General features: G+C 35.0%; 1 protein-coding gene across 4 annotated transcripts in view; it reads right to left on the bottom strand.

The window, feature by feature from the left end:
- CNOT6L (CCR4-NOT transcription complex subunit 6 like) overlaps nt 1-24,251 on the bottom strand; it is a 121,789-nt gene that overhangs the window by 46,459 nt on the left and 51,079 nt on the right. For all 4 annotated transcript variants that reach the window (XM_078446001.2, XM_078445999.2, XM_078446000.2 and 1 more), the window contains exon 5: nt 2,872-2,961. In XM_078446001.2, the coding sequence (XP_078302127.1) occupies nt 2,872-2,961 (90 nt within the window). The remainder of the gene's footprint in view (nt 1-2,871; nt 2,962-24,251) is intronic.

Below are 24,251 nucleotides of genomic sequence, written 5' to 3' on the forward strand. Positions count from 1 at the left end.
ACAACTGTAGAATTAAAATAAAAATACCTTAGGATTAAAAAGATTTTAGTGAAATGGCTGAATATGTATTTATCAAAGGCACTTTCAAGTGTTCAGCAAGGTGTCTGAATACCAATAAATATACGAAACCCAACTGTATTCCATAAATGAGCAATAATCTTACTGAGATTCATTTTCAAAAAGACCATTTATGGGGTGCCTGGGTGGTTCAGTCGGTTAAGCGGCCAACTTTGGCTCAGGTCATGATCTCGCGGTCCGTGAGTTTGAGCCCCGCGTCAGGCTCTGTGCTGACAGCTCAGAGCCTGGAGCCTGTTTCAGATTCTGTGTCTCCCTCTCTCCGACCCTCCCCTGTTCATGCTCTGTCTCTCTCTGTCTCAAAAATAAATAAACGTTAAAAAAAAAACAACAAAAACCATTTATGAGAGCATCAAAAAACTCAACACCTAGAATAAATGTAATAAGAAATGTAAAGAATACTACACAGAAACCTAAAACTCAGTATCAAGAGAAATTAGAGAAAGCACAATAAATGAAAGAATATTCAACACTGCTAGATTAGAAGATCCAGTGTTGTAAACAGGTCAATTTTTTCCAAAGCAATCTATAGATTCAATATAATCTCAACCTAAATTCCCATATTTTGGGGGAGGGGAGAAACCTGAAAAGCCAATTCTAATAATTTTTTTAAAAAAAAAATTTTTTTTTTCAACGTTTTTTTTTTTTTTTTTTTTTTTTTTAATTTATTTTTGGGACAGAGAGAGACATAGCATGAACAGGGGAGGGGCAGAGAGAGAGGGAGACACAGAATCGGAAACAGGCTCCAGGCTCCGAGCCATCAGCCCAGAGCCTGACGCGGGGCTCGAACTCATGGACCGTGAGATCGTGACCTGGCTGAAGTCGGACGCTTAACCGACTGCGCCACCCAGGCGCCCCTCCAATTCTAATAATTTTAATGAAAATACAGGGTAAAGAAGGATGGGGGCAAAACTAGCTTAGACTTTAGAATCAAATCAAGACGGAAGGCTTACTCTACTGAATCTTAAGATATCTTATAAAAATACCATAATTAAAGACACTGTTATATTATCATAAAGACAGAATTAAATAGAGAATACAAAACCCCAGAAATAAACCCATACATACAATGACAATTTATCAGAAAGATGGCACTAAAATACAGTAATGAAAGGACAGTCTTTCCCATAAAAGGCTCAAAGTCAAATGGAAAAGTTATGAATACAGACTCCTATGATATACAAATTTCAATTCTAGGAAGATTATAGCTCTAAATGTTACAAGTAAAAAAATGAAGTTTTTAGATATAGGAAAATATATTCTTGAGCTTGGGGTAGGGAAAAATTCTTAAAAAGGACACAAAAGCAATACCATAATAGAAAAGCTCAATAAATTCAATTATGTTAAAATGTTTTCTGTTCATCAAAAGACAAATTAAGAAAGTAGAAAGGCAAACAAGAGCATGGGAGAAGATGTCTGCAACATATATGCCAACAATGACTCATAACTAAAGCACTGAAGACCTCCTTTAAAATTATATGCACACAAACCCCACACACATGCCATATGACCGGGTCAAGTGGCTACATCTATATTGACAAAGGAGAATTGTATTTTTAAAGCAAAAAGGAATTAGTGTACACATACTATATATACAGCTGAATTAAACTTTTAGCTAGATAGTCTTAATTTGTTACTGAAAGAACCTCTCAAGTTTATTATCTCTCTCTCATCAATCAACTTTAGTCTTTATAAGCCAAAAAAATTTGCAATGATATTAATTTGGTTTTACATTATTGTAAATATCACCATTTTAAAAAATTTTTTTACGTAGGTGTCTTCTATGATGGAGATATTTAAAAAAAAAGTATAGACAATATATTGTGATGATGGCCTGATGCTGGAATCTAGATGTCTCTGTTTGGGATTCTATATTTTAGAAAGACATTATTCCAAGAAAAATATCTGAAATCAAGCATCTATACATTTACTCATATTTTGAGTGCTTAAGCAAAAACAAGTTTTAAGTCAAATACTTAATAGACTTCTTATATTAAAAAAATTTCTATTTGGAATACAACTATTTTAGTCAGATATATTTGGTGTTCTTTTTTCTTTTTTTTGAAATCTTAAAAACAGAGATTTATTCTATTATTGAAATCCACAAACACAAAAACTCCTTTAGGTTGTACTATTTTGAAACATTTTTCTTTTGTATATCATGAAATTGAATTTGTAGTTTTTATGAAATGAAGGGACAAAATCAGTAACTTTAGAGTTATTTTAAATTCTTTTTAAGATTATGCATTGCCCATAAGCACATGTTTCCTGATTGCATTTGGTTTTTTAAATTACATTTTTGTCACTAATATTTTATGACAGAGTTGGTGTTCTTAATCAAAATCCTGCTTGCAAAATTTCCCCGAATGTGTAGTGAATCAAACTAGTAATTTTGTTCACAAAAAAATGTGTACAGTGTGTGGGATCCATGTAATCTGCTTACAATTAATAACTATGTACCTGTGATCAAGAGAACCAGCTGTGTAATTTGGGAAAATCACATTTTATTCTCTGAATCTCAGAACTTGCATCTGTGCAACCAGTAAAAATTCCTACCTCCTAGGTTCTTTAGAAAGATTAAATAATATAACTAAAGCTCGTAACATATTGCTTGGTAAATAGAAAGTACTCGGTATATGAAAAGATTGTCCCACTACCATGAAATATAATAACTCCAAAATTGTAAAAAGTTATAAAAAAAAAAAAAAAAAAAAGGTCAGATGCTCTTAAGCAACATGTGACATATAAGCTAGCAGTAATACATGTTGAGTTCACTATTTTGTCATTAAGACTTACCTGCAAGATTGTCAAGCATGAAGTTCAGTAGCTTTCGGGTTCCATCTGGGTCCTGGTATAAATTGAGAATATCCTGTGATAAAGGATTGCCTAAATCAGAATACAAAAATAAAATCTGTAAGACTTACAATTGTTAGGAGCAGACAAATGTATGCAATAAAACAAAATACTAATTTTCTAAAGTGAATGTTACAGTATTTAATGTTACATTAATTTTAAGAAATTATGTGAATTTAAAGAAATACTTTAAGACAGTCATAAAAATTTCAGAAAAGTTATTTCTTTCCAGATTTCACTGTTTATACTAGCTGCCTACAATTTGTTTGCCAAAACCACCTATATATGTAAACATATATATTAAACTTAGTCAATTCTGAAGTACTATCACAAATCAGCACAATGAATTAACCTTTATAAGTTCTGTTTATCTTTGAAGACAATATTCTAACTGAAAGATAAATAGTCCTGTATGAGAAAGAATGAATGATACCATAAAAAAGGTGCATCCATCAATAAATAAATAAATGAGTGAATGAATGAATGAATGAATCAGTCAGTCAAGGTGCATACTAAAATATTTGGGTAGTTTAGTACATATACTCAATGTACTAGCAAAAAAAATCATGGTCAATGAGTTAGGCAGATTATAGCTAAAAATAAAATTGTTGAACAGAAAATACATTCAAAGAAACTACCCAAAATGCATCAATAAGAGAAAGATATAAAATATGAAACAGTAAAAATATGTGAGTTAGAATAAGAAATCTTGGGGTACGTGGGTATCTCAGTCAGTTGAGTGTCCAACTTGTGATTTCCAGTCAGATCATGATCTCATGGTTTGTGAGATTGAGCCCTTCACCAGGCTGCACACTGACAGCTCAGAGCCTGCTTAGGATTCTCTTCTTTCTCTCTCTCTCTCTCTGCCCTTCTCCCTGGTCATGCTTGCTGCTCTCTCTCAAATTAAGTAAATAAACTTTAAAAAAATAAAAATGAAAAATCTTAACATATATTAAGTTGGAGCTCTAGAAACAGAGAATAGGACTTGGGTCTCTAGCTCAACATCTAAAGAAAGAAGCTGGAAGTTGTCACTCTGTCCCCACAGTTAAGATCATAAGGCAAACTGCTGCCCTAAACACAAACAGGCAGATACAGAGAATCACAGCCTAGTGGCAGCTAAAGTCCAGATACAGAAGCCCAGAAATGGAACTAGTAATAGTTGAAACAGGTTAAATCATAATCGACAAATTGTCAGAGGCTTGGAAGACATTAACTAGAGAATTAAAAACTCAAGAAGGAACACAGTCTTAGGAATATCCAACATTCTCTGAGTTTTACTTCCAGGAGACTGACCAGGTTTTTAATATAAAGACTGGATAAAAATTCCCCTTATGCTTCTGGCAGGAAGAGTAATGCTCTCCTTAACAAGTCCTGCATGCAAGGAAAACTATTTTACCAGAGTATAATCAGGTGAAGTTTTACCATTTAATGTGAGGTAAATACCCAACACTCCAGCCCTCTCTAGCCTAATTTGGGGTGGAGAAAGTAGGAAGGAGATCTAATTCAGGCCCATTTTTAATGGGACTGAGACCTAATCATAAAACTATAGGACTCTTCCTCCCCTTCCACATCATGCAATCACATCAGTATTGTTTCTGTATAATAACAGATGATTATGGTAAACAGAACTAGAAGCTCGGAGTCCTTTGGGAAAACCCAAAGGCAACAGGAGATAAAAACAAGAAAACTGGAAAAAAAATTTAGATTCTGACATATGACAGCCAACAGGAAACAAGGCCTGTTGGAAAGACAGTTTAAAGAGAAGTGAGAAGACACATTACTTAAATAGAAAAAGGCTGCAAACTTTCACAAGATAATTTTTAAAGAATGAATACACTGACAGAAGAAGCACAACATATAGAAAGAAGTACATGAAAGGATTTCATTTTACATTGTATGGCAAACTTGTGAAGGACAATTGTAAATAGAAAGCCTTAAAACCCTTTGGGGAAAATAACCAGCTACTTAAAAACAAAACAAAACAAAACAAACACGGTAATGGTAATAAAATTCATTAGCAAGAATGGAAGCTGGAATAGAGTGGAATAATATCTCCCAAGACTGCAAAATGGTATTTAAGACTTCAACACTCCTCCACTAGTTATCAACAGAAAAAGTAAACAGAAAGTCAGTAGAGATGGAAATGAGAAAAACCTGTCAACCGATATGGCGATATTTATATAACACCATACTCATACAGAGGAAAATATATGATCTTTTCGAGTGTACACAAACATTTACCAAGACACCATTTTCTGGGCTAGGAAACAAACTGTGACATGTTTAAAAGAAGTAAAACCAAAGCATACTGACCATAATAAAACTAGAAATCAACAACAGAGAACTAAAAAAACTCCAGGTATTTTGAAATTAGACATCACACACGCACACACACACACACACACACACACACACACACACACAAAATGGGGCACCTGGGTGGCTCAGTTGGCTAAGCCAATTTTAGCTCAGGTCATGATCTCATGATTTGTGAGTTCAAGTCCCTCAATGGCTTTGTGTGGACAGCTCAGAGCCTGGAGCCTACTTCGGATTCTGTATCTCCCTCTCTCTGCCCTCCCCTGTTCACTCTCGTTCTCTCTCTCTCAAAATAAACATTAAAAGAATTAAAAAAAAAAAGAAATTAAACATTATACTTCTAAGTAATCTATGGGTCAAAGAGAAAGTCACAAGGAAATTTAACTGAACTAAAATGAAAATACATCATCAAAATTTGTATGATGTACCTAAGTTAGTGTCTAGAGGGAAATTTATAGGATTAAGCTTTATTTTAGAAAATAAGATCTAAAAGCAATGACTTAACTTCCAAATTAAGAATCTAAAAAATGAGCAAATGAATGCCAAAGAAAATAGAAAGAAGGAACAACAAAGAGGAGACATCAATAAAATTTATAACAGAAAAACAAGAGACTACTACCAAATCTAAAGCATGATACTTTGAAAAAGAGGCAAAAAAATTTTTGATAAACCTACATTTGATCAGAAGAAAAAAAACAGACACAACTCACCAATATCAAGAATTAAAGATTAGGAAACAGCCCTCTTTAATGCCTTGAGGCATTAGGAGGATAAGGAATATTAAGAAAACTTTAGGTCCTTAGGTTCAACAACTTAGAAAAAAAATGACAAATTCCTTGAAAGACAGAAAATACCACCCCTCACTGAAAACAGAAATGGATAGAAAATGAAGCCACAAATGGCAGACTAAGAACTTCCAAAAATTTGCCCCTTTGTAAGAACAAAAGGGCAGAATAGCAGTGAAGACAGTAATTTTTGGGGTTTAGATAACTTCTGGTCCCTCACTGCCAGGGCAGCTTGGCAACCACTGAAGCAACCAAAATTGAGCTCCAGCCTTTCAAAGCCTCATTCAAATGACTAGTCATTTATCTCTGACTTCTTTGGTAGTGGTTCCTTGACTCTTGCCAAGTGCTAAAAGCCTTCAACCTGAATGAAGGGTAGGGAGAGTGTTAAGGCATGTTTGAGGAAACCATTACTGGTAAATGCTTACTTATGCTAACTTATGGCTGCCTGAGGTCATAGAAACAGGTAAGGCAAACAACAGACTAACCTAAATGCTTAAGAAAAGCTTGGGATAAGAGCTCAATAAGGGTTCTGAAAGGCTCTGACAGGGGCACCTGGGTGGCTCAATCTGTCAAGCTTCCAACTTCGGCTCAGGTCTTGTCTCACAGTTCGTACATTCAAGCCCCACATCAGACTCTGTGCTGACAGCTCAGAGCCTGGAGCCTGTTTCGGATTCTGTGTCTCCCTCTCTCTCTCTCTCTGCCCCTTCCCGGCTCACACTCTGTCTCTTGCTCAAAAATAAACAAACATTAAAAATAAAAAAAAGAGTTTGAAAAGCTCTGACATATTCCAGGCACTCTAGGAGACCATAACTGTGGGGGGCTCTGCATATGCTCATGAAAGACCAAAAAATAGTGTACTTTCACCTTTTCCTGATCTTGAGGCTGTGCACAAGTAAGAAGTAAAGGCTAAGGCAGAGTGGTATACTTCTTGGCTAATTATTGAAAGCATTTCCCAAAACACACAAAGAGCCACGTGGCCAAGATTGGAAGATTCACTGGTTCCAGGAACTTTAAAAGATCTATGCCTAAGCATTAACTGAACACTAAACTGAAGAGAGATTTCAATATAATTACATGATAAAAAAAAAAATATGAAATTTACAGAATTAGTTCTGAAAGTCACTAAAGGAACAAACAACAAATAACCCTTGGAATAGGAGATATCATAATTTCAGAGTTGCCACATTATTTAAAATGTCCCAGTTCTTAATGCAATTACAAAGGATGCAAAGAAACAAGAGTATGTCTTATAACAGGGGGCGGAAACAATGAATAGAAACTGTCTCTGAGGATAATAAAAACTGTACCTGAGGACTATACTACAAGTCTTTCAAAACCTATTTTAATATGTTCAAAGAGCTAAAGAAAACCATATCTAAAGAAGTATGACAATGATGTCTCAACAAAGAATATGAAAAAAGAAATCAAAATCACAAAAAGTAACCAAATAGAAAACAAAAACATCAACAAGATATATGCACCTGTATGTTCACTGTAGCATTATTTATAATAGCTGAGATATGGAAACAACTATCCATCTACAAATAAAAAAATTGGTATGAGTAGGCAATGAAATATTATTTACCCATTAAAAATGAAAGTTTCCCATTTAAGACAACATGGAAGGATCTAGAGAGCATTATGCTAAGTGAAGTAAGTCAGACAAAAATAAAAATACCATATGATTTAACTTATATGTGGAATCTGAAAAAAATGAAGAACACACAAACAAAAACAGACCTTTATATACAAAGAACTGCTGGTTTCCAGAGGGGAGCTGGGTGAGTGGTAGGAAACATCAATGAAGGAGATTCAGAGGTTACACCTCTCGTTATAAAACAAGGAGATCACAGAGATGAAACGTACACCATAGGGAATGTAGTCAATAACACTGCAATAACCTTGTATGGTGACAGAGAGTCACATTTACTGTGGTGAGTATCGTGTACTGTGCACAAATGTCAAATCCCCAAGCTGTACACCTGAAACTAACATAACATTGTATGTCAAGTATACTTGGATAATAAAACTTAAAGAAAAAACAGAAACACACAGATATCAGAAATAAACTATTGGTTACCAGAGGTGGGAGGGATTAAGGGCAGGCAGAATAGATGAAGGGGATTAAAAGGAGCAAATTTCCAGTTACAAAATAAGTCATGGGAATGTAATGTACATCATAGAGAATACAGCCAATAATATAATACCTTGTATGGCAATCAATGGTAATAACTTATCATGGGGATCATTTCATAATGTATAAAGATTTCAGATCACTATGATGTATACCTGAAACTAACAGTATTACTGTATGTCAATTATACCTCAAAAAAATAAGTAGCTCTTCTAAAACTAGGTAAATAAACACAAATTTTAAAAAGCAATAATTTCTATTATTTTTCAGCAAAGTGCAGGAACAGGAAGGAAATAGGACAGGTTTCATGTTTGTTATATCAGCTTTGGGACTGACTTTCCTAAAATTTAGGCCAAAACAAAGTTCACATCTCTTCTGACAATAAATGTGGATACTCATGTAAGATCATTCAGTTGACATACAACATTTGGTGTTACCAAGATAGCCACTTAAAGAACCACAATGCATTAAGAAAATCTTTCAGGAAAAACAAAACAAAAAAAACACTTCTGACAGCATAAGAACAATTGAGGAATTTTCAGGGATAGTCACCTCCAGCTGAGAAAAGAGTAAGCACAGGGAAACAGAATCAGGAAGATAAAAAGAATGAAGCAACCTCATCTCTTCTCTTGGTTACTGCTACATTTTCCTGTAAGCACTGTCTACCCTGATAATACAGACTGTTATTCTTCTGAAGATGGGCAGATCTCAGTGATTCAAACTAGTAAAATCATTAAGAATCACATTAAGCAAACACCTGGATAAAAGCCAAACTCAGAGAAATAGCAAGTATACTGGCGGATTCCAGTGGCTAGGGGGGAGGGAAGCAGGGGAGATAATGGTCAAAGGTTACAAAGGTCCAGTTAGGAGATTAACAAGTTTTTGGGGGCCTAATATACAGCATGGTGACTATAGTTAATTACACTGTAGTATATACTTGCTAAGAGAGTTAAACTTAAAAAATTCTCAACACAAAAAATACATGGTAATTATGTGATGAGATGGAGGTGTTAGCTACAAGTATGCTGATAATCATTTTGCAATATATAAGTATATCAAATCAATACACTGTATACCTTAAACTTACACTGTTATATCTCAATTACATCTCAATAAATCCAGAAAAAAATAAAAACATTAAAAAAATCAAAATATTAAAAAAACCAAACAGAAATTATTAAGTTGAAAAGTACAATGAAAATAATTACTAGAAGGACTCAAGAGTAGTAGTGGATAGGCAGAAGAAAGGACCTATGAACTTAAAGACAGGCCAGGTAAAGTTATAACAGTCTGGAAGAACTGGGGGGGGGGGGCGGGGGGGAGGGAGAAAGGAAAAATAAATGAACAGAGATTAAAGATATACCAGCATACAAGAAGTATACCAACATTATGTAGGATGGGAAACCCAGAAGAGGAAGCAAGCAAAGAACAAAAAAATTTGAAAAAATAATCAGGAGCATCCCAAATTTGATGAAAAGTATTAATATACACATCTAATAAGCTTAACAAACTCTACGTAGAATAAAGTGAAACAGATCCACACTTAAACAAATTATAATAAAACTACAGAAAATCAAAAACAGAATCTTAAAGTAACAGGAAAATAGCAACACATCATGTACAGACAATCAATAGTATTAACACTGGATTTTCTCATCAGAAACTGTGGAGGCCAAAAGGCAGAAGAATGACATATTCAAAGTGATGAAAGAAAAAAAATGTCAACTAAGAACTTTATATCTAGCAAAAATATCTTTCTTAGATAAGGGAGAAATTAAGACATTGCCAGATAAATAAAAACTGAATGAGTTTGTGGCTAGATCAGTCCTATAGAAAATACTAAAGGGATTTCTTTAGGCTGAAATGAAACTTGAATTCATATGATTAAATAAAGAATGCCAATAAAGATAATTATATAAGTATAAATGAAGATAGCATAACTACAATTAGTGTTTTTAATCTAGCTAAGAAGACGACTGCATACAGCAATAATAATAAATCTATGCTGATGGGCATATAATATGTAAAGATAATATTTATGACAATAATAGAACAAATGAGAAGTGAATGAAGCTATAGGTGCAAAGTTTTTTATATTATTGAAATTAAGTTGCTATTAATCCAAATTAGACTACTATAACTAAGATTTTTATTATAATCCCTAAGGTAACCATTAAGAAAATAACTCAAAATAATATAGGCAAAAGAAACAAGGGAATTAAATTGGTACACTGGAAAATACTCATTTAACCAAAAAGGCATTAATTGGGGAACAGAGGAACAAGAAGAACCTAACACATAGAAAACAGTAAAATGACAGACAAAAATCCTACCTTATCAGCAAACACATTAAATGTAACTGGATTAATCTCTGGTTAAAATGCAGAGATTAGCAGAATGAATAATAAAAATAATCCATTATATGCTGTCCATAAAAGACATACTATATATTCAAAGATACAAATAGAATGAAAGTAAAAGAATAGAAAAGGGTATGCCATGCAAACAGAAAAGAGAGCTGGGGTAGTTATACTAAGAAAGGGATAATCTCAATGTCCTTTATCAATGAAAGAAATTGAATTAACAGTTAAAAACTTTCAACAAAGAAAATTCCAGGACCATATGGTTTTACTGGAAAATTCTACCAATAATTTAAGAAAGCAGTATACAAATGTTATTATGCAAACTATTCCAGAAAATAGAAGTGTTAGTAACACTTGGGGCACCCGGGTGGCTCAGTCCTTTAAGCATCTCACTCTTAATTCTAGCTTAGGTCATGATCTCACAATTTGAAGGATCAAGTCCCACGCATCAGGCCCCCCACTGGTAGTGCAGTGCCTGCTTGGGACTCTCTCTCTCCTTCTTTCTCTGCCCCTCTCCCACTTGTGCACGCTCTCTCTCAAAATAAACAAATAAAATACACTTTAGAAGTGTTAGTAACACTCTCCAACCCATCTTATGAGGTCACCAGTATTCCAAAATCAAATAAAAAACATTGTAAGAAAGGCATTACAGCATATGTCTTATGATCATTAATGTATAAATCCTGAACAAAATACTAGCAAATCAAATCCAACAATATATTAAAAAGAATACATAAAGACCAAATGGTTTTTTTTTCAAGTGGTTTTTAAAATGGGAATAGAGGTTGGCTCAACATCTGAAAATCATTAGCATAATTCAACATATAAACAAATTAAAGAAAAATTATATGATCATCTCAAAACTTGTACACAAAGTATTTGACCATATTCAACTTCCATCAATGATAAAAACTTTCAAGCAAATGCAAAATAGAAGTAAATTTATATAACCTGAAAAAGCACCTATGCACCTGAAAACTTTTTACTGATATAATTAATGGTGAGAGACTGAGTGCTTTTCCCTAAAATTGAGAACAAGGCAAGGATGTGCACTATCATCACATGTATTTATACTGTCCTAGCCAATACAAGGCAATAAATTAAAAGACTATGTATGGGAAAGAAAGAAATGAAACAGTGTCTATTTACAGAATTTTGTAGGTGTTTACAAATGTTGCAAGAGACAGGGCAACATATTTAAAAATCAGTTGCATTTTAATTCTACAATATCAATGAGTAACTGGAAATTTAGAAAGCAGTATCATTTACAACAGCATCAAAAATATCAAATAAGTACAAATATAGCAAAGTGTTTGTAAGATATTCATGCTGAAAACTATATAACATTAAAGAAATAGAGTAAAGAAGACCTACATAAACGCAAGAGATACACTGTATTCACAGATTGGAAAACATAATCTCAAGATTAAGATACCGAATCTCCTCAAACTGATCTACATGTTCATCATAATCCCAAAAAAGATTTCAGCAGGATATTTTGCAAAAATAAGCTGATTCTATAATTTATGTAGAAATGTATAGCATCTAGAAGTATAAAAGCAAACGTGAAAAATAATCACAAAGTTGGAGAGTGGCCCTATAAAGAAACAGAAAACACAAACCACAGATTAGGAGAAAATATTTGCAAAACACTTATTTTAAAAAAGGATCTGAATCCAGAATATATAATAAACTCTTAAATATCAGTAATTAGAAAAAGCAACTCAATAATAAAACTAAGCAAACAATTGAATAGACACTTGAATCAAGATACATAAACACATGAAAAGACACATTGTATCATTATTAAAGAAATAAATGAAATATCCCTGCATTCTATTAAAATGGCAAAAATTAAGAGATTGATAATACCAAGTGCTGACAATGATGCACAGCAACTAAAATTCTCCCATACTTTTGGTGAGGAAGCAAAATGATACAGCTGCTTACAGAAAAGGTTTTTTTTTATGAAGTTTAGCACACATCTACCATACAACCTGGCAATCCCACCCCAAGTATTTACCCAAGGAAGATAAAAACTTGTTTCACACAAAAATTTGTCTTTAAATGTTTACACAGGGCTTTTATTTCTCATCACCCCTAACTGGAAACCCAAAAGTCCTTCAATTTGTGAATAAAAATCTGTTGTACATCCACACAATGGAATACTACTCAGCAACAGAAATGAATTACTGTTATAGACAACAACATGGATGAATCTCTAATGCATTATGCTAAAGGAAAGAATCCAGACTCAAAAGGCTACACAGTGTGTGTTTCCATATAGTATAGAAAGTAGATGAGAGTAGGTGTTGACTTTAGCAACAAATGAAGTGAGGGGTGACAGAACACTTCCATTTCTCAATTGTGGTGAGGGTTATGAAACTATAAACAAACAACATCCACCAAAACATTCACCAAAGGGGTGAATTTCACTACTATAAACTGTAACTTAGTAAAAAAGTTGCTAAAAATTTAATTTTTTCAAAAATATACTTAAGGAATAATTTCAAGAGTAATCGCTACATCTAAAAATAGAACGTACTAACTCCAAAGCAATAAAAGTATATAGACAAAAGGAAAAAATATTTCTAGAAAGGCAAAAGGGGGAGGTGATATCAAAAGGTAGAATAGTATAACACAAAAATATTCATAATTACAATATAGGTGAGGCAACTGATCTGAACCCACATTAAAAACAACATAAAGCCAGAATGGATTAACAACAAAGTTCAGCTATATACTATTTGCAAGAGATACACCTAAGCATAAGTACACAGAAAGGTTAAAAGTAAACAGATGAAAAAAGATATATTAGACAAACATTAACCAAAAGAAAACTTGCCCAGCTGTAATATTAGACAAACAAAGACTAAGATGAAAATACTAACAAAGGAGGAAGAGGCTCACTACCCAATATCAGGTTCTGTTCACCAAAAGGTATAGTAGTATACAGTATACATAATAAAATAATCTCAAAAGCTATAAAGCAAAAGCTGGGTGAACTACATGGGGGAATGAATAAATCCACAATTTTAGTGGAAATTTTAGCATTAAGTACCTTAATTACTAAAAGAGTAAATAGCCAAAAATTTGTAAAGACAAAAGATCTGAGCAATAAATTTGATCTAATGGACAAATATATATTATGACCACTTTCATACAAATAAATTTGAAAAATTAAAAAGCAAACAAATTCCAATACTACACATATGGTCCAACAAAACTGACTCATTAACAATTAGAAATCCTCAATGATCCTTCTAACTACAAATATATTGGGGTGGTAATTAAATATGTTTCATAAAGAAACACCTAGCAGTGACAGCTTTATACAATTATTCTCTATAGAATAATTTATAGAATTATCTCAAGGAACATGTTAGTTGAATCTTATACAAACTTTTTAAAGAGGACAGAGGAAGAATCTTATTCAGGTCTATTTTGCTCATGAGCATATGTTTAAAATTCCTAACAGAAATTTTTTGGAGAGAGGCAGTCCACCAGGGACCCTGTAGTTCCCTCTTCATTCTTGGTGAGTATGACAGATGCTGAGGCCTATCAGTCTGATACTGAGCAGTTTCTATAGCTAGCTATACTGGCAACTAGATAGGTTAAGGCAACCATAGTAATATTTCCATGTAACTCTTTGCCCTTTGGGGAATCAGGACTAGCTTTTTGCTGCTTGCTACAGTATTTGCTTCTTCCTTCAAAAGTGCTGGAGTGATAGACTTGAACTACGCAGGTGCAATGCAAACTCACTGCGTACACAGCACGTGGCTGGTTGGGCCCATCTTATTGTTTGAAGTCATAATGTTCTTTGTCTCTGACCCAGGAGTCTCACTGTCTTCTGCCACTATCCATGAAACAATAATTGGCTAACTTATTAGCTTATAAGAGTAAAAATCTCCAAGCTTTCACAGTCCTTGACATATATTATCAAAATAAATCCAGCATATGAAAGCACCAGGGTGGATTTATCTCAGTAAGACAAGTGTAGTTAAATTGGAAATGATGGGGCACCTGGCTGGCTCAGTCAGAAAAGCATGTAACTCTTGATCACACCATAGTAAGTTTGAGCCCAAAAGAGGGTGTAGAGATTACATAACAAAACATTTAAAAAGGAATAAAAAGTAAAAACTGTACAGATATAATTTATTAACTCAACCTATGAAATGAGAAAAATAATCATTTCATAATTGATGAAAAAAATATTTAATAAAATTCAGCACTTGCATAAATAGAAACAGAAGAAAGCTTCAGAGCACCTGGTTGGTTCAGTCAGTTTAGTGTCTGATTTTGGCTCAAGTCACGATCTTACAGTTTGTAGGTTCAAGACCCACTTCGAGTTCTGTGCTGACAGCTCAGAGCCTGGAGCCTGCTTCATATTCTGTGTCTCCCTCTCTCTCTCTCTCTCTGCCCCTCCCCAGCTTGTCTCTCTCCCTCTCAAAAATGAATAATAAACCTTTTGTTAAAAAAAGGAAAACTTGGGGCGCCTGGGTGGCTCAGCTGGTTAAGCATCCGACTTTGGCTCAGGTCGTGATCTCGCGATCTGTGATTTCGAGCCCCGCGTTGGGCTCTGTGCTGACAGCTTGGAGCCTGGAGCCTGGAGCCTGCTTTGCATTCTGTGTCTCCCTCTCTCTGCCCCTCGCTCACACTCATGCTGTCTTCTCTGTCTCTCAATAATAAATAGAAGTTAAAAAAAAATTTTTTTTAAAAAAGGAAAACTTCTAAAAAAAAACTAAAAAACTAAAAACTATAAAGCAAGTATCATTATTAATGGAAAAATATTAGAAGCATTTATTTTAAAATTTAGAATAGAAACATACCCACCCAGTATTAATACTTCTACTCAACATTATAGTAAAATACCCAGAAATAAGCACATAAGATTTTGAAACAAAACCACCATCAGCAAATTAAATGATTACCTGCATACAAAACCCAAAGGAATCCGCAGGCAAATTTTAAGAAGGATGAGAATTAGGCAAAAACTTTACTATAAATCAGTTTTTCTTACTTGTATTTCTATACAAGTATTTCTTGTACTTGTATTTCTATACAAAAGATGTGCAGAAAATTATAAAATTTTATTTGAAGACATTAACTAAGATCTAAATAAATGGACAAGATGCTAAAATTCATAGATAGGAAGACTCAATATATTAAGATGTCAATTCTTACAGAAATCAAGAAACTGATCCCATTTACAACTGCACCAAGAACAATAAAATACCTAGGAATAAACCTAACCAAAGCTTTAAAAGACCTGTATGCTAAAAACCTTAGAAAACTTATGAAGGAAATTGAAGAAGACACAAAGAAATGGAAAAACATTCCATGCTCATGGATTGGAAGAATAAATATTGTCAAAATGTCAATACTAACCAAAGCAATCTACACATTCAATGCAATCCCAATCAAAATTGCACCGGCAGGGGTGCCTGGGTGGCTCAGTTGGTTAAGTGTCCGACTTCGGCTCAGGTCATGATCTCGCGGTTCGTGGGTTCAAGCCCCGCATCAGGCTCTGTGCTGACAGCTCAGAGCCTGGACTCTGCTTTGGATTCCGTGTCTCCCTCTCGCTCCACTCCTCCCCTACTCATGCTCTCTCTCTCCCAAAAATAAATAAACATTAAAATAAAAAAAACTGCACCAGCATTCTTCTCAAAGCTAGAACAAACAATCCTAAAACGTGTATGGAACCACAAAAGACCCCGAATAGCCAAAGTAATACTGAAGAAGAAAACCAATGCAGGAGGCATCACAATCCCAGACTTTAGCCTCCACTACAAAGCTGTAATCATCAAGACAGTGTGGTACTGACACAAAAACAGACACATAGACCAATGGAATAGAATAGAGAATCCAGAATTGGACCCACAAATGCATGGCCAACTAATCTTTGACAAAGCAGGAAAGAGTATCCAATGGAAAAGAGTCTCTTAAGCAAATAGTGCTGGGAGAAATGGATAGCAACATGCAGAAGAATGAAACTAGACTGCTTTCTTACACTGTACTCAAAATGGATGAAAAACCTGAATGTGAGACAGGAAACCATCAAAACCCTAGAGGAGAAAGCAGGCAACAACCTCTTTGACCTCAACCACAGCAATTTCTTACTTAACACATCTCCAAAGGCAAGGGAATTAAAAGCAAAAATGAACTACTGGGACCTCATCAAGATAAAAAGCTTCTGCACTGCAAAGGAAACAATCAACAAAACTAAAAGGCAACGTACAGAATGGGAAAAGATACTTGCAAAGGACATATCAGATAAAGGGCTGGTATCCAAAATCTATAAAGAACTCACCAAACTCCACACCCGAAAAATAAATAAATCCAGTGAAAAATGGGCAGAAGACATGAATAGACACTTTTCCAAAGAAGACATCCAGATGGCCAACAGACACATAAAAAGATGCTCAATGTCACTCATCATCAGGGAAATATAAATCAAAGCCACACCGAGATACCACCTCACACTGGTCAGAGTGGCTAAAATGAACAACTCAGGAAACTATAGATGCTGGCGATGATGTGGAGAAATGGGAAACCCTCTTGCACTGTTGGTGGGAATGCAAACTGGTGCAGCTGCTCTGGAAAACAGTGTGGAGGATTCTCAAAAACTTAAAAATAGAACTACCTTATGATCCAGCAATAGCACTACTAGGAATTTATCCAAGGGATATAAGAGTGCTGATTAATAGGGGCACATGTATCCCAATGTTTATAGCAGCACTTTCAACAACAGCCAAATTATAGAAAAAGAGCTTAAATGTCCAACTGATGAATGGATAAAGAAGATGTGCTTTATATATATACGATGGAATACTACTTGGCAATGAGAAAGAATGAAATCCTGCCATTTGCAGCAACGTGGATGGGACTAGAGGATATTAATCTAAGTGAAATCAGTCAGAGAAAGATATCATAAGTTTTCACTCATACGTGGATCTTGAGAAACTTAAAAAAAAGACCATAGGGGAAGGAAAGGGGAAAAAAATAGTTACAAACAGAGAGGGAGGGAGACAAACCATAAGAGACTCTTAAAAATGCAGAGCACAAACTGAGGGTTGATGGGGGGTGGGGGAGAGGGGAAAGTGGGTGATGGGCATTGAGGAAGGGCACTTGTTGGGATGAGCACTGGGTATTATTGTATGGAAGCCAACTTGACAATAAATTATATTTTAAAATATAATGATAAAAAATAATTATAATAAAAACAAAGTCAATTCTTCCTGAATTGACCTACACATTCAATGCAGCCCCAAAGTTCTAACAACATTTTTGGTGAACTATAACAAATTATTTCTTATGTATGAGGGACTGAAGACAGCCAGACTACCACCACACTGTGAAAGGAAAACATAAGGGAATTCCCAAACCATATATAAAGTCTTAATATAAAGCCATAAAAATGATTATGACAATGTAGTAATTAGTGCAAGGTTAGACAAACTGACTTCTGGATATACAAAATGGAGATCCAAAAACAGACCCTACCATAGCTGATAGGTGACTTTCTTGATGATCAGTGAGAAAAGGGAAAACTATTCACTAAATGATAGTGAGATGGTTGGTTATATACATAGAACAAAAACAGGATTACATCAGTCTCTAAATGAGACCCCCTCATACTATATTAAAACATCAGTTCCGGGACGCCTGGGTGGCTCAGTCGCTAAAGCATCCGACTTCAACTCAGGTCATGATCTGGCGGTTTGTGAGTTCGAACCCCACATGGACTCTCTGCTGACAGTTCAGAGCCTGGAGCCTGCTTCGGATTCTGTCTCCTTCTGTCTCTGCTCCTCCCCTGCTCGGGCTCTCTCTCTCAAAAATAAATAAACATTAAAAAAAAAATCAGTTCCAAAATGGTATTAGAAGTACTGGACAGGTACATGCAAAAGAATAAAACTGGTCCACTTTCTCACACCACACACAAAAATAAACTCAAAATGGTTTAATAACCTCAATGTAAGACCAGAAGCCATAGCATGCCTAAAGGAAAAACAAAGGCAGTCAAGTCCTGGACACTGGTTTTAATATCTTTCTGAATCTCCTCAGGCAACGTAAACAAAAGCAAAATTAAGTAACTGGACTATATCAAACTAAAAAGCTTTTGCACAGTGAAGGAAACCATCAACGAAACAAAAAAGCAATCTAATGAATGGGAGAAGATGTGTAAATGCTGTATCTATGAAGGCTTCATATCCAAAATATACAAAGTACTCTGCAAGTCACACCCCCCCCCAAAAAAAAAACTGATTAAAAATGGGCAGGGGACCTGAAAAGACATTTTCCCAAAGACATACAGAAGGCCAACAGACACATGAAAAGATGCTCAACATCAACAGTCATCAAAAAAATGCATATCAAAACCACAATGAGCTATCACATCACACCAGTCAGCATGGCTGGTATCTAAAGACAAGAAATAACCAGTTTTGGCAAGGATGTGGAGAAAAGAGAACCTTTTACACTGTTGGTGGGAATGTAAATTAGTGCATCCACTATGGAACCCAGTACAGAGCAATCCCTATCAAAATAACACCAACATTCTACATAGAGCTAGAACAAACAATCCTAAAGTTTGTATGGAACCAGAAAAGACCCTGAATAGCCAAAGCAATCCTAAACAAGAAAACCAAAGCTGGAGGTATCACAATTCCAGACTACAAGCTATATTATTACAAAGCTGTAATCGTTGAGACAGTATGGTACAGGCACAAAAACAGATATATAGGTCAATGGAACAGAATAGAGAACAAAGAAATACACCCACAAATGTATGTCCAACTAATCTTTAACAAAGCAAGAAAGAATATTCAATGGAAAAAAGACCATCTCTTCAGCAAATGGTGCTGGGAAAATGAGACAGCAACAAGCAGAAGACATGTATGGACTACTTTCTTACACCATACACAAAATAAAATCAAAATAGATAAGACTTAAATGAAACACAGGAAGTCATCAAAACCGTAGAGAAGACAGGCAATAACCTCTTTGACCTTGGCCACAGCAACTTCTTGACATGTCTCTGGAGGCAAGGGAAACAAAAGCAAAAATGAACTATTGGGACCTCATCAGGATGATTAAAAAAAAAAAAAAAAAAAAAAAAAATCTTCTGCACAGCAAAGGAAACCATCAGCAAAACTAAAAGGCAACCAACCAAATGAAAGAAGATTATTTGCAAATCACATATCGGATAAAGGGTTAGTATCCAAAATCTATAAAGAACATAAACTCAACACCCAAGAAACAAATAATCCAGTGAAGAAATGGACAAAAGACATAGACACATTTCCAAAGAAGATATCCAGACGGCTAAGACACACATGAAAAGGTACTCAACATCACTCATCATCAGGGAAATAATCAAAACCAAAATGAGATACTGCTTCACACCTGTCATAATGGCTAAAATGAACAATTCAGGCAGCAAAAGATGTTGGTGAGGATGCAGAAAAAGAGGAAAGCTTTTGCACTGCTGGTGGGAATGCAAACTGGTGCCGCTACTCTGGAAAACAATATAGAGGTTCCTCAAAAAATTAAAAATAGAACTATCCTACACCCAGCAATTGCATGACTAGGTACTTATCCAAGGATACAAGAGTGCTGATTTGGAGGGGCAAATGCACCCCAATGTTTATAGCAGAACTATCAACAATAGCCAAATTATGGAAAGAGCCCAAATGTCTATCGACTGATGAATGGATAAAGATGTGTGGTGTGTGTGTGTGTGTGTGTGTATACATGTCTGTATACACACACTGGAATATTACTTGGCAATGAAAAAGAATGAAATGTTGCCATTTACAACAACATGGATGGAACTAGAGTGTATTATGCTAAGTGAAGTAAGTTAGAGAAAAACAAATACGTGATTTCACTCATGTGGAATTTAAGACACAAAATAGATGAACATAAGGGAAGGGAAGCAAAAAATAATATAAAAACAGAGAAGGAAACAAACCCTCTAAAATACAGAGAACAACCTGAGGGTTACTGATGGGGTGTTGAGTGGATGAATGGACAAGGGGCATTAGGGAGGACACGCTGCCATGAGCACTGGGTGTTATATGTAAGTAATGAATCACTAAATTCTATTCCTGAAATCATTATTACATATATGTTAACTAACTTGGATTTAAATTTTTAAAAATTTTAAACAGGAAAATAGTACAGAGGTTCCTCAAAAAGTTACATAGAAATCTAATACAATCCAATAATTCCACCTCTGCACATTTACCAGAAAATGAAAACACTAATTCAAAAAGATATACACACCCTTATGTTTACTGCAGCATTATTTAAAATAGCCAAGATATGGAAGCAACCCAAATATCCATCCATAGATGAATGGATAAAGAAGACAGGGTGTATATATATAAAAGAATATTACTAAACCATTAAAAATAAGAGATCTTGCCATTTGTGATGTGACAGGCATAGAAAGTATTATCCTAGGTAAGTTAGAAATACAAATACCACATGATTTCACTTATATACAGAATAAAAAAGAAAACAAATGAATAAACAAAAAGCAGAATCAGACCTATAAATACAGAGACCAAAGTGATGGCTGCCAGATAACTGCCAATGGACAAAATGAGTGAATAGGAAAGGCTCCTAGTCATAGAACGGATAAGTCAGGAGAATGAAAAGTCATCACAGGGAATATAGTCAATGGTATTGTAATAGTGTTACATGGTAACAGATGCTAGCTACACTGAGGTGAGCACAACTTAATATATAGAGTTGAATTAATATGTTGTACACCTTAAACTAATGCAACGTTGTTTGTCTACTAAAAAAAAATCAACTGACCTTAAAGATATGTGCAACCCTATGTTTACTGCAGCATTACTTACAACAGCCAAGATCTGGAAATAACCTCTGTTGAGAACTGACAGGTAAATGGATAAAAAAGATGTGGCATATACATACAGAAACAGTATTCAGCCATAAAAAAGAATGAAATCTTGCCATTTGTGAAAACATGGAGGGGCCTAGAGGGTATTACCCTAAGTAAAATAAATGCTCCATTCCACTCCCTTCCCTTTTCTGGAAACACAGTGCCATTTTATGAGTACTAAAACAGATTAGGAAATTTCAAGTCTTACCTTCCTAAGAATGTAAAGCTACCATTCATTAGGGACATTTTATTCCTGTTTCTAAACCAATCCTGTTTCTACCATCTCAAACTTTGGAAAGATGGCAGAAATGGCTCTGGGTTTCTTTTCTTTTTTTATTCTCAAGTTAGTTAACATACAATGTAGTCTTGACTTCAGGAGTAGAATTTAGTGATTCATCACTTACATATAACACTCAGTGCTCATCCGGACAAGTCCCCTCCTTAATGCTCATCACCTGTCTACCCCACCCCCATCAACCCTCACTTGGTTCTCTGCATTTAAATTTTTTTTTTTTTATGTTTCTTTACTTTTGAGAGAGACAGAGTACGAGTGGAGGAGGGGCAGACAGAGAAGGAGACACAGAATCTGAAGCAGGTTCCAGGCCCTGAGCTATCAGCACAGAGCTGGACGTGGGGCTCGAACACACAAACCAGGAGATCATGACCTGAACCGAAATCAGATGCTCAACCGACTGAGTCACCCAGGTGCCCTTGTTCTCTGCATTTAAGAGCCTCTTATGGTTTGCCTCCCTCTGTTTTTATCTTATTTTTCCTTCTCTTCCCCTATGATCATCTGTTAAGTTTGTCAAATCCCAGATATGAGTGAAATCAAGTGGTATCTGTCTTTCTTTGACTGACTTATTTCTATTTTCCTTAGCATAATAAACGTCCTTGGCTTTTCTGTATTGGATCACCTGAAGAGAAAGTGGTACTCTACCAGAATAATAGATTTTCAAAGAGAAAAGGAATGCAGATAGGTATTTACCTTAGAACAAACTGAAGTTTAATAAAAAGAAACTTATTCATAGGAATGAACAAAGCTAAGTGATAGTTCACGAGGCAGAGCTGGTACCCAATTTGAAGGACTAGAAGTCTAAGAAGAGACTTTAACAAATGCGAATCAGTAAACAAAAGGACACTAGGATCAAAGGCCAGCCAAAAACAGTAGTTTGGAAGACTAAGATTTTAACTAGTAAAATGGATGAAGGACAAGGAGATAACAGATATTCAGAATGATTCATTCAGTTGATGCTTAGTATAAATTTTATGGGAATAGGTCTTTACATGAGATAATACGGAATGGGGTATGAAACAGTAAGATAGGGAATATTTGCGTTTTCAGGAACATCACATTGTACAAAGGGTAAATCCACTGAGTTCAATAGTAAATTATTCATTTGTCACTGATGTGCTCTCCATCAATATTAGCAGGAGGAGAACGGCTGTTTTGGTTTTTTTTTGTTTTTTTTTTTTTAGTTTTTTTAATGTTTGCTTATTTTTGAGAGAGAGAGCATGAGCGGGGGGGGGGGGGGGGGGTAGAAAAAAGAACGGAACGGAACGGAAAGAAAAGAAGGAAGAATCCGAAGCAGGCTCCAGGCTCTGAGCTATCAACACAGAACCTGATGCAGGGCTCGAACCCATGAACCATGAGATCAATGACCTGAGCCAAAGTCAGACACTTAACCGACTGAGCCACCAGGTGCCCCAAAAATGGCTGTTCTAATTGATGTTAAAAGAAGCAATGGTTATTCTTAGAGACAAAAAAATTACTACGATCAGTACAAAAGTGTGAATTTCATGCTTCATGAGTCTAATAAGATTATAAAAAATGACAGTCATTCTGTAATTTTTTTTAAATGTTTATTTATTTTGAGAGAGAGACAGACCAAGAGAGCACACAAGCACAAATGGGAGAGGAACAAAAAGAGAGGGAGAGACAGGATCCCAAGCAGGCTCCATGCTGTTAATCTTAAACCATGAGATCGTGTCCTGAGCCGAAATCAAGAGTTGGATGCTTAACCAACTAGCCATCCAAGTGCCCTCATAATATTTTTTAATAGAGAAGAACAGACCTGCACTCATTCCAATTCTAGCTGGATGGCTGTTTCAAGTCTAACATATAAGAATAAGATTCAGCATACAGAGATTAAGGTGAAATGTCCCAACAGTTAAAAATGAAATGCCTTGGGGTTAATCTTCAAGAAAATATTTTAGATATAAGTATCCCCTGGTTCTTCATATAGGATAAAAAATATCAAAAAAAAAAGTCCTACAGAGAGAGTAAAAACACAAGACATACCATTCATATAATTATCTAATTTACAAAAGATTAACTATACAAAGAAATCTAATACTATTTCTGTCATGTCAACCAATAATATCAGGATTCTTTCAATTCATATTCAAGCTTCTTTCTTAATACTCCATCATATGACATAAGCAAATGCAAACAGAACAGAACATGTTCTCAGAGACTCAAATTGTCTTTGAAGAAGGAAAATAAAATAAGGAAGTGTTTACTTTATAAGGCTTTGATTAATGTCCATTCCTCATGAGCATAGAGTAAAATATTTAACCAATATAGTACATCTGTATTTAGCCCTCTAAAATCAAAATAAACCCTTCTTCCTATGCTATGCCATAAGAGATTTTTATAACAAATTTCACTATTAATATGAATTGAGAATGACTTTCATCCCAAACTGCCTGAGATGAGATTATCAAAGGAACATCTATCTTGGATTGATATACTTTATTCAGAACAATCATTCTCATTAGGTATAGTTCATCTTTACTGTTATGTTTTCTCT

Source organism: Panthera onca, chromosome B1 (genome assembly GCF_046562875.1).
Source record: "Panthera onca isolate mPanOnc1 chromosome B1, mPanOnc1 haplotype 2, whole genome shotgun sequence".
Classification (NCBI taxonomy): domain Eukaryota; kingdom Metazoa; phylum Chordata; class Mammalia; order Carnivora; family Felidae; genus Panthera; species Panthera onca.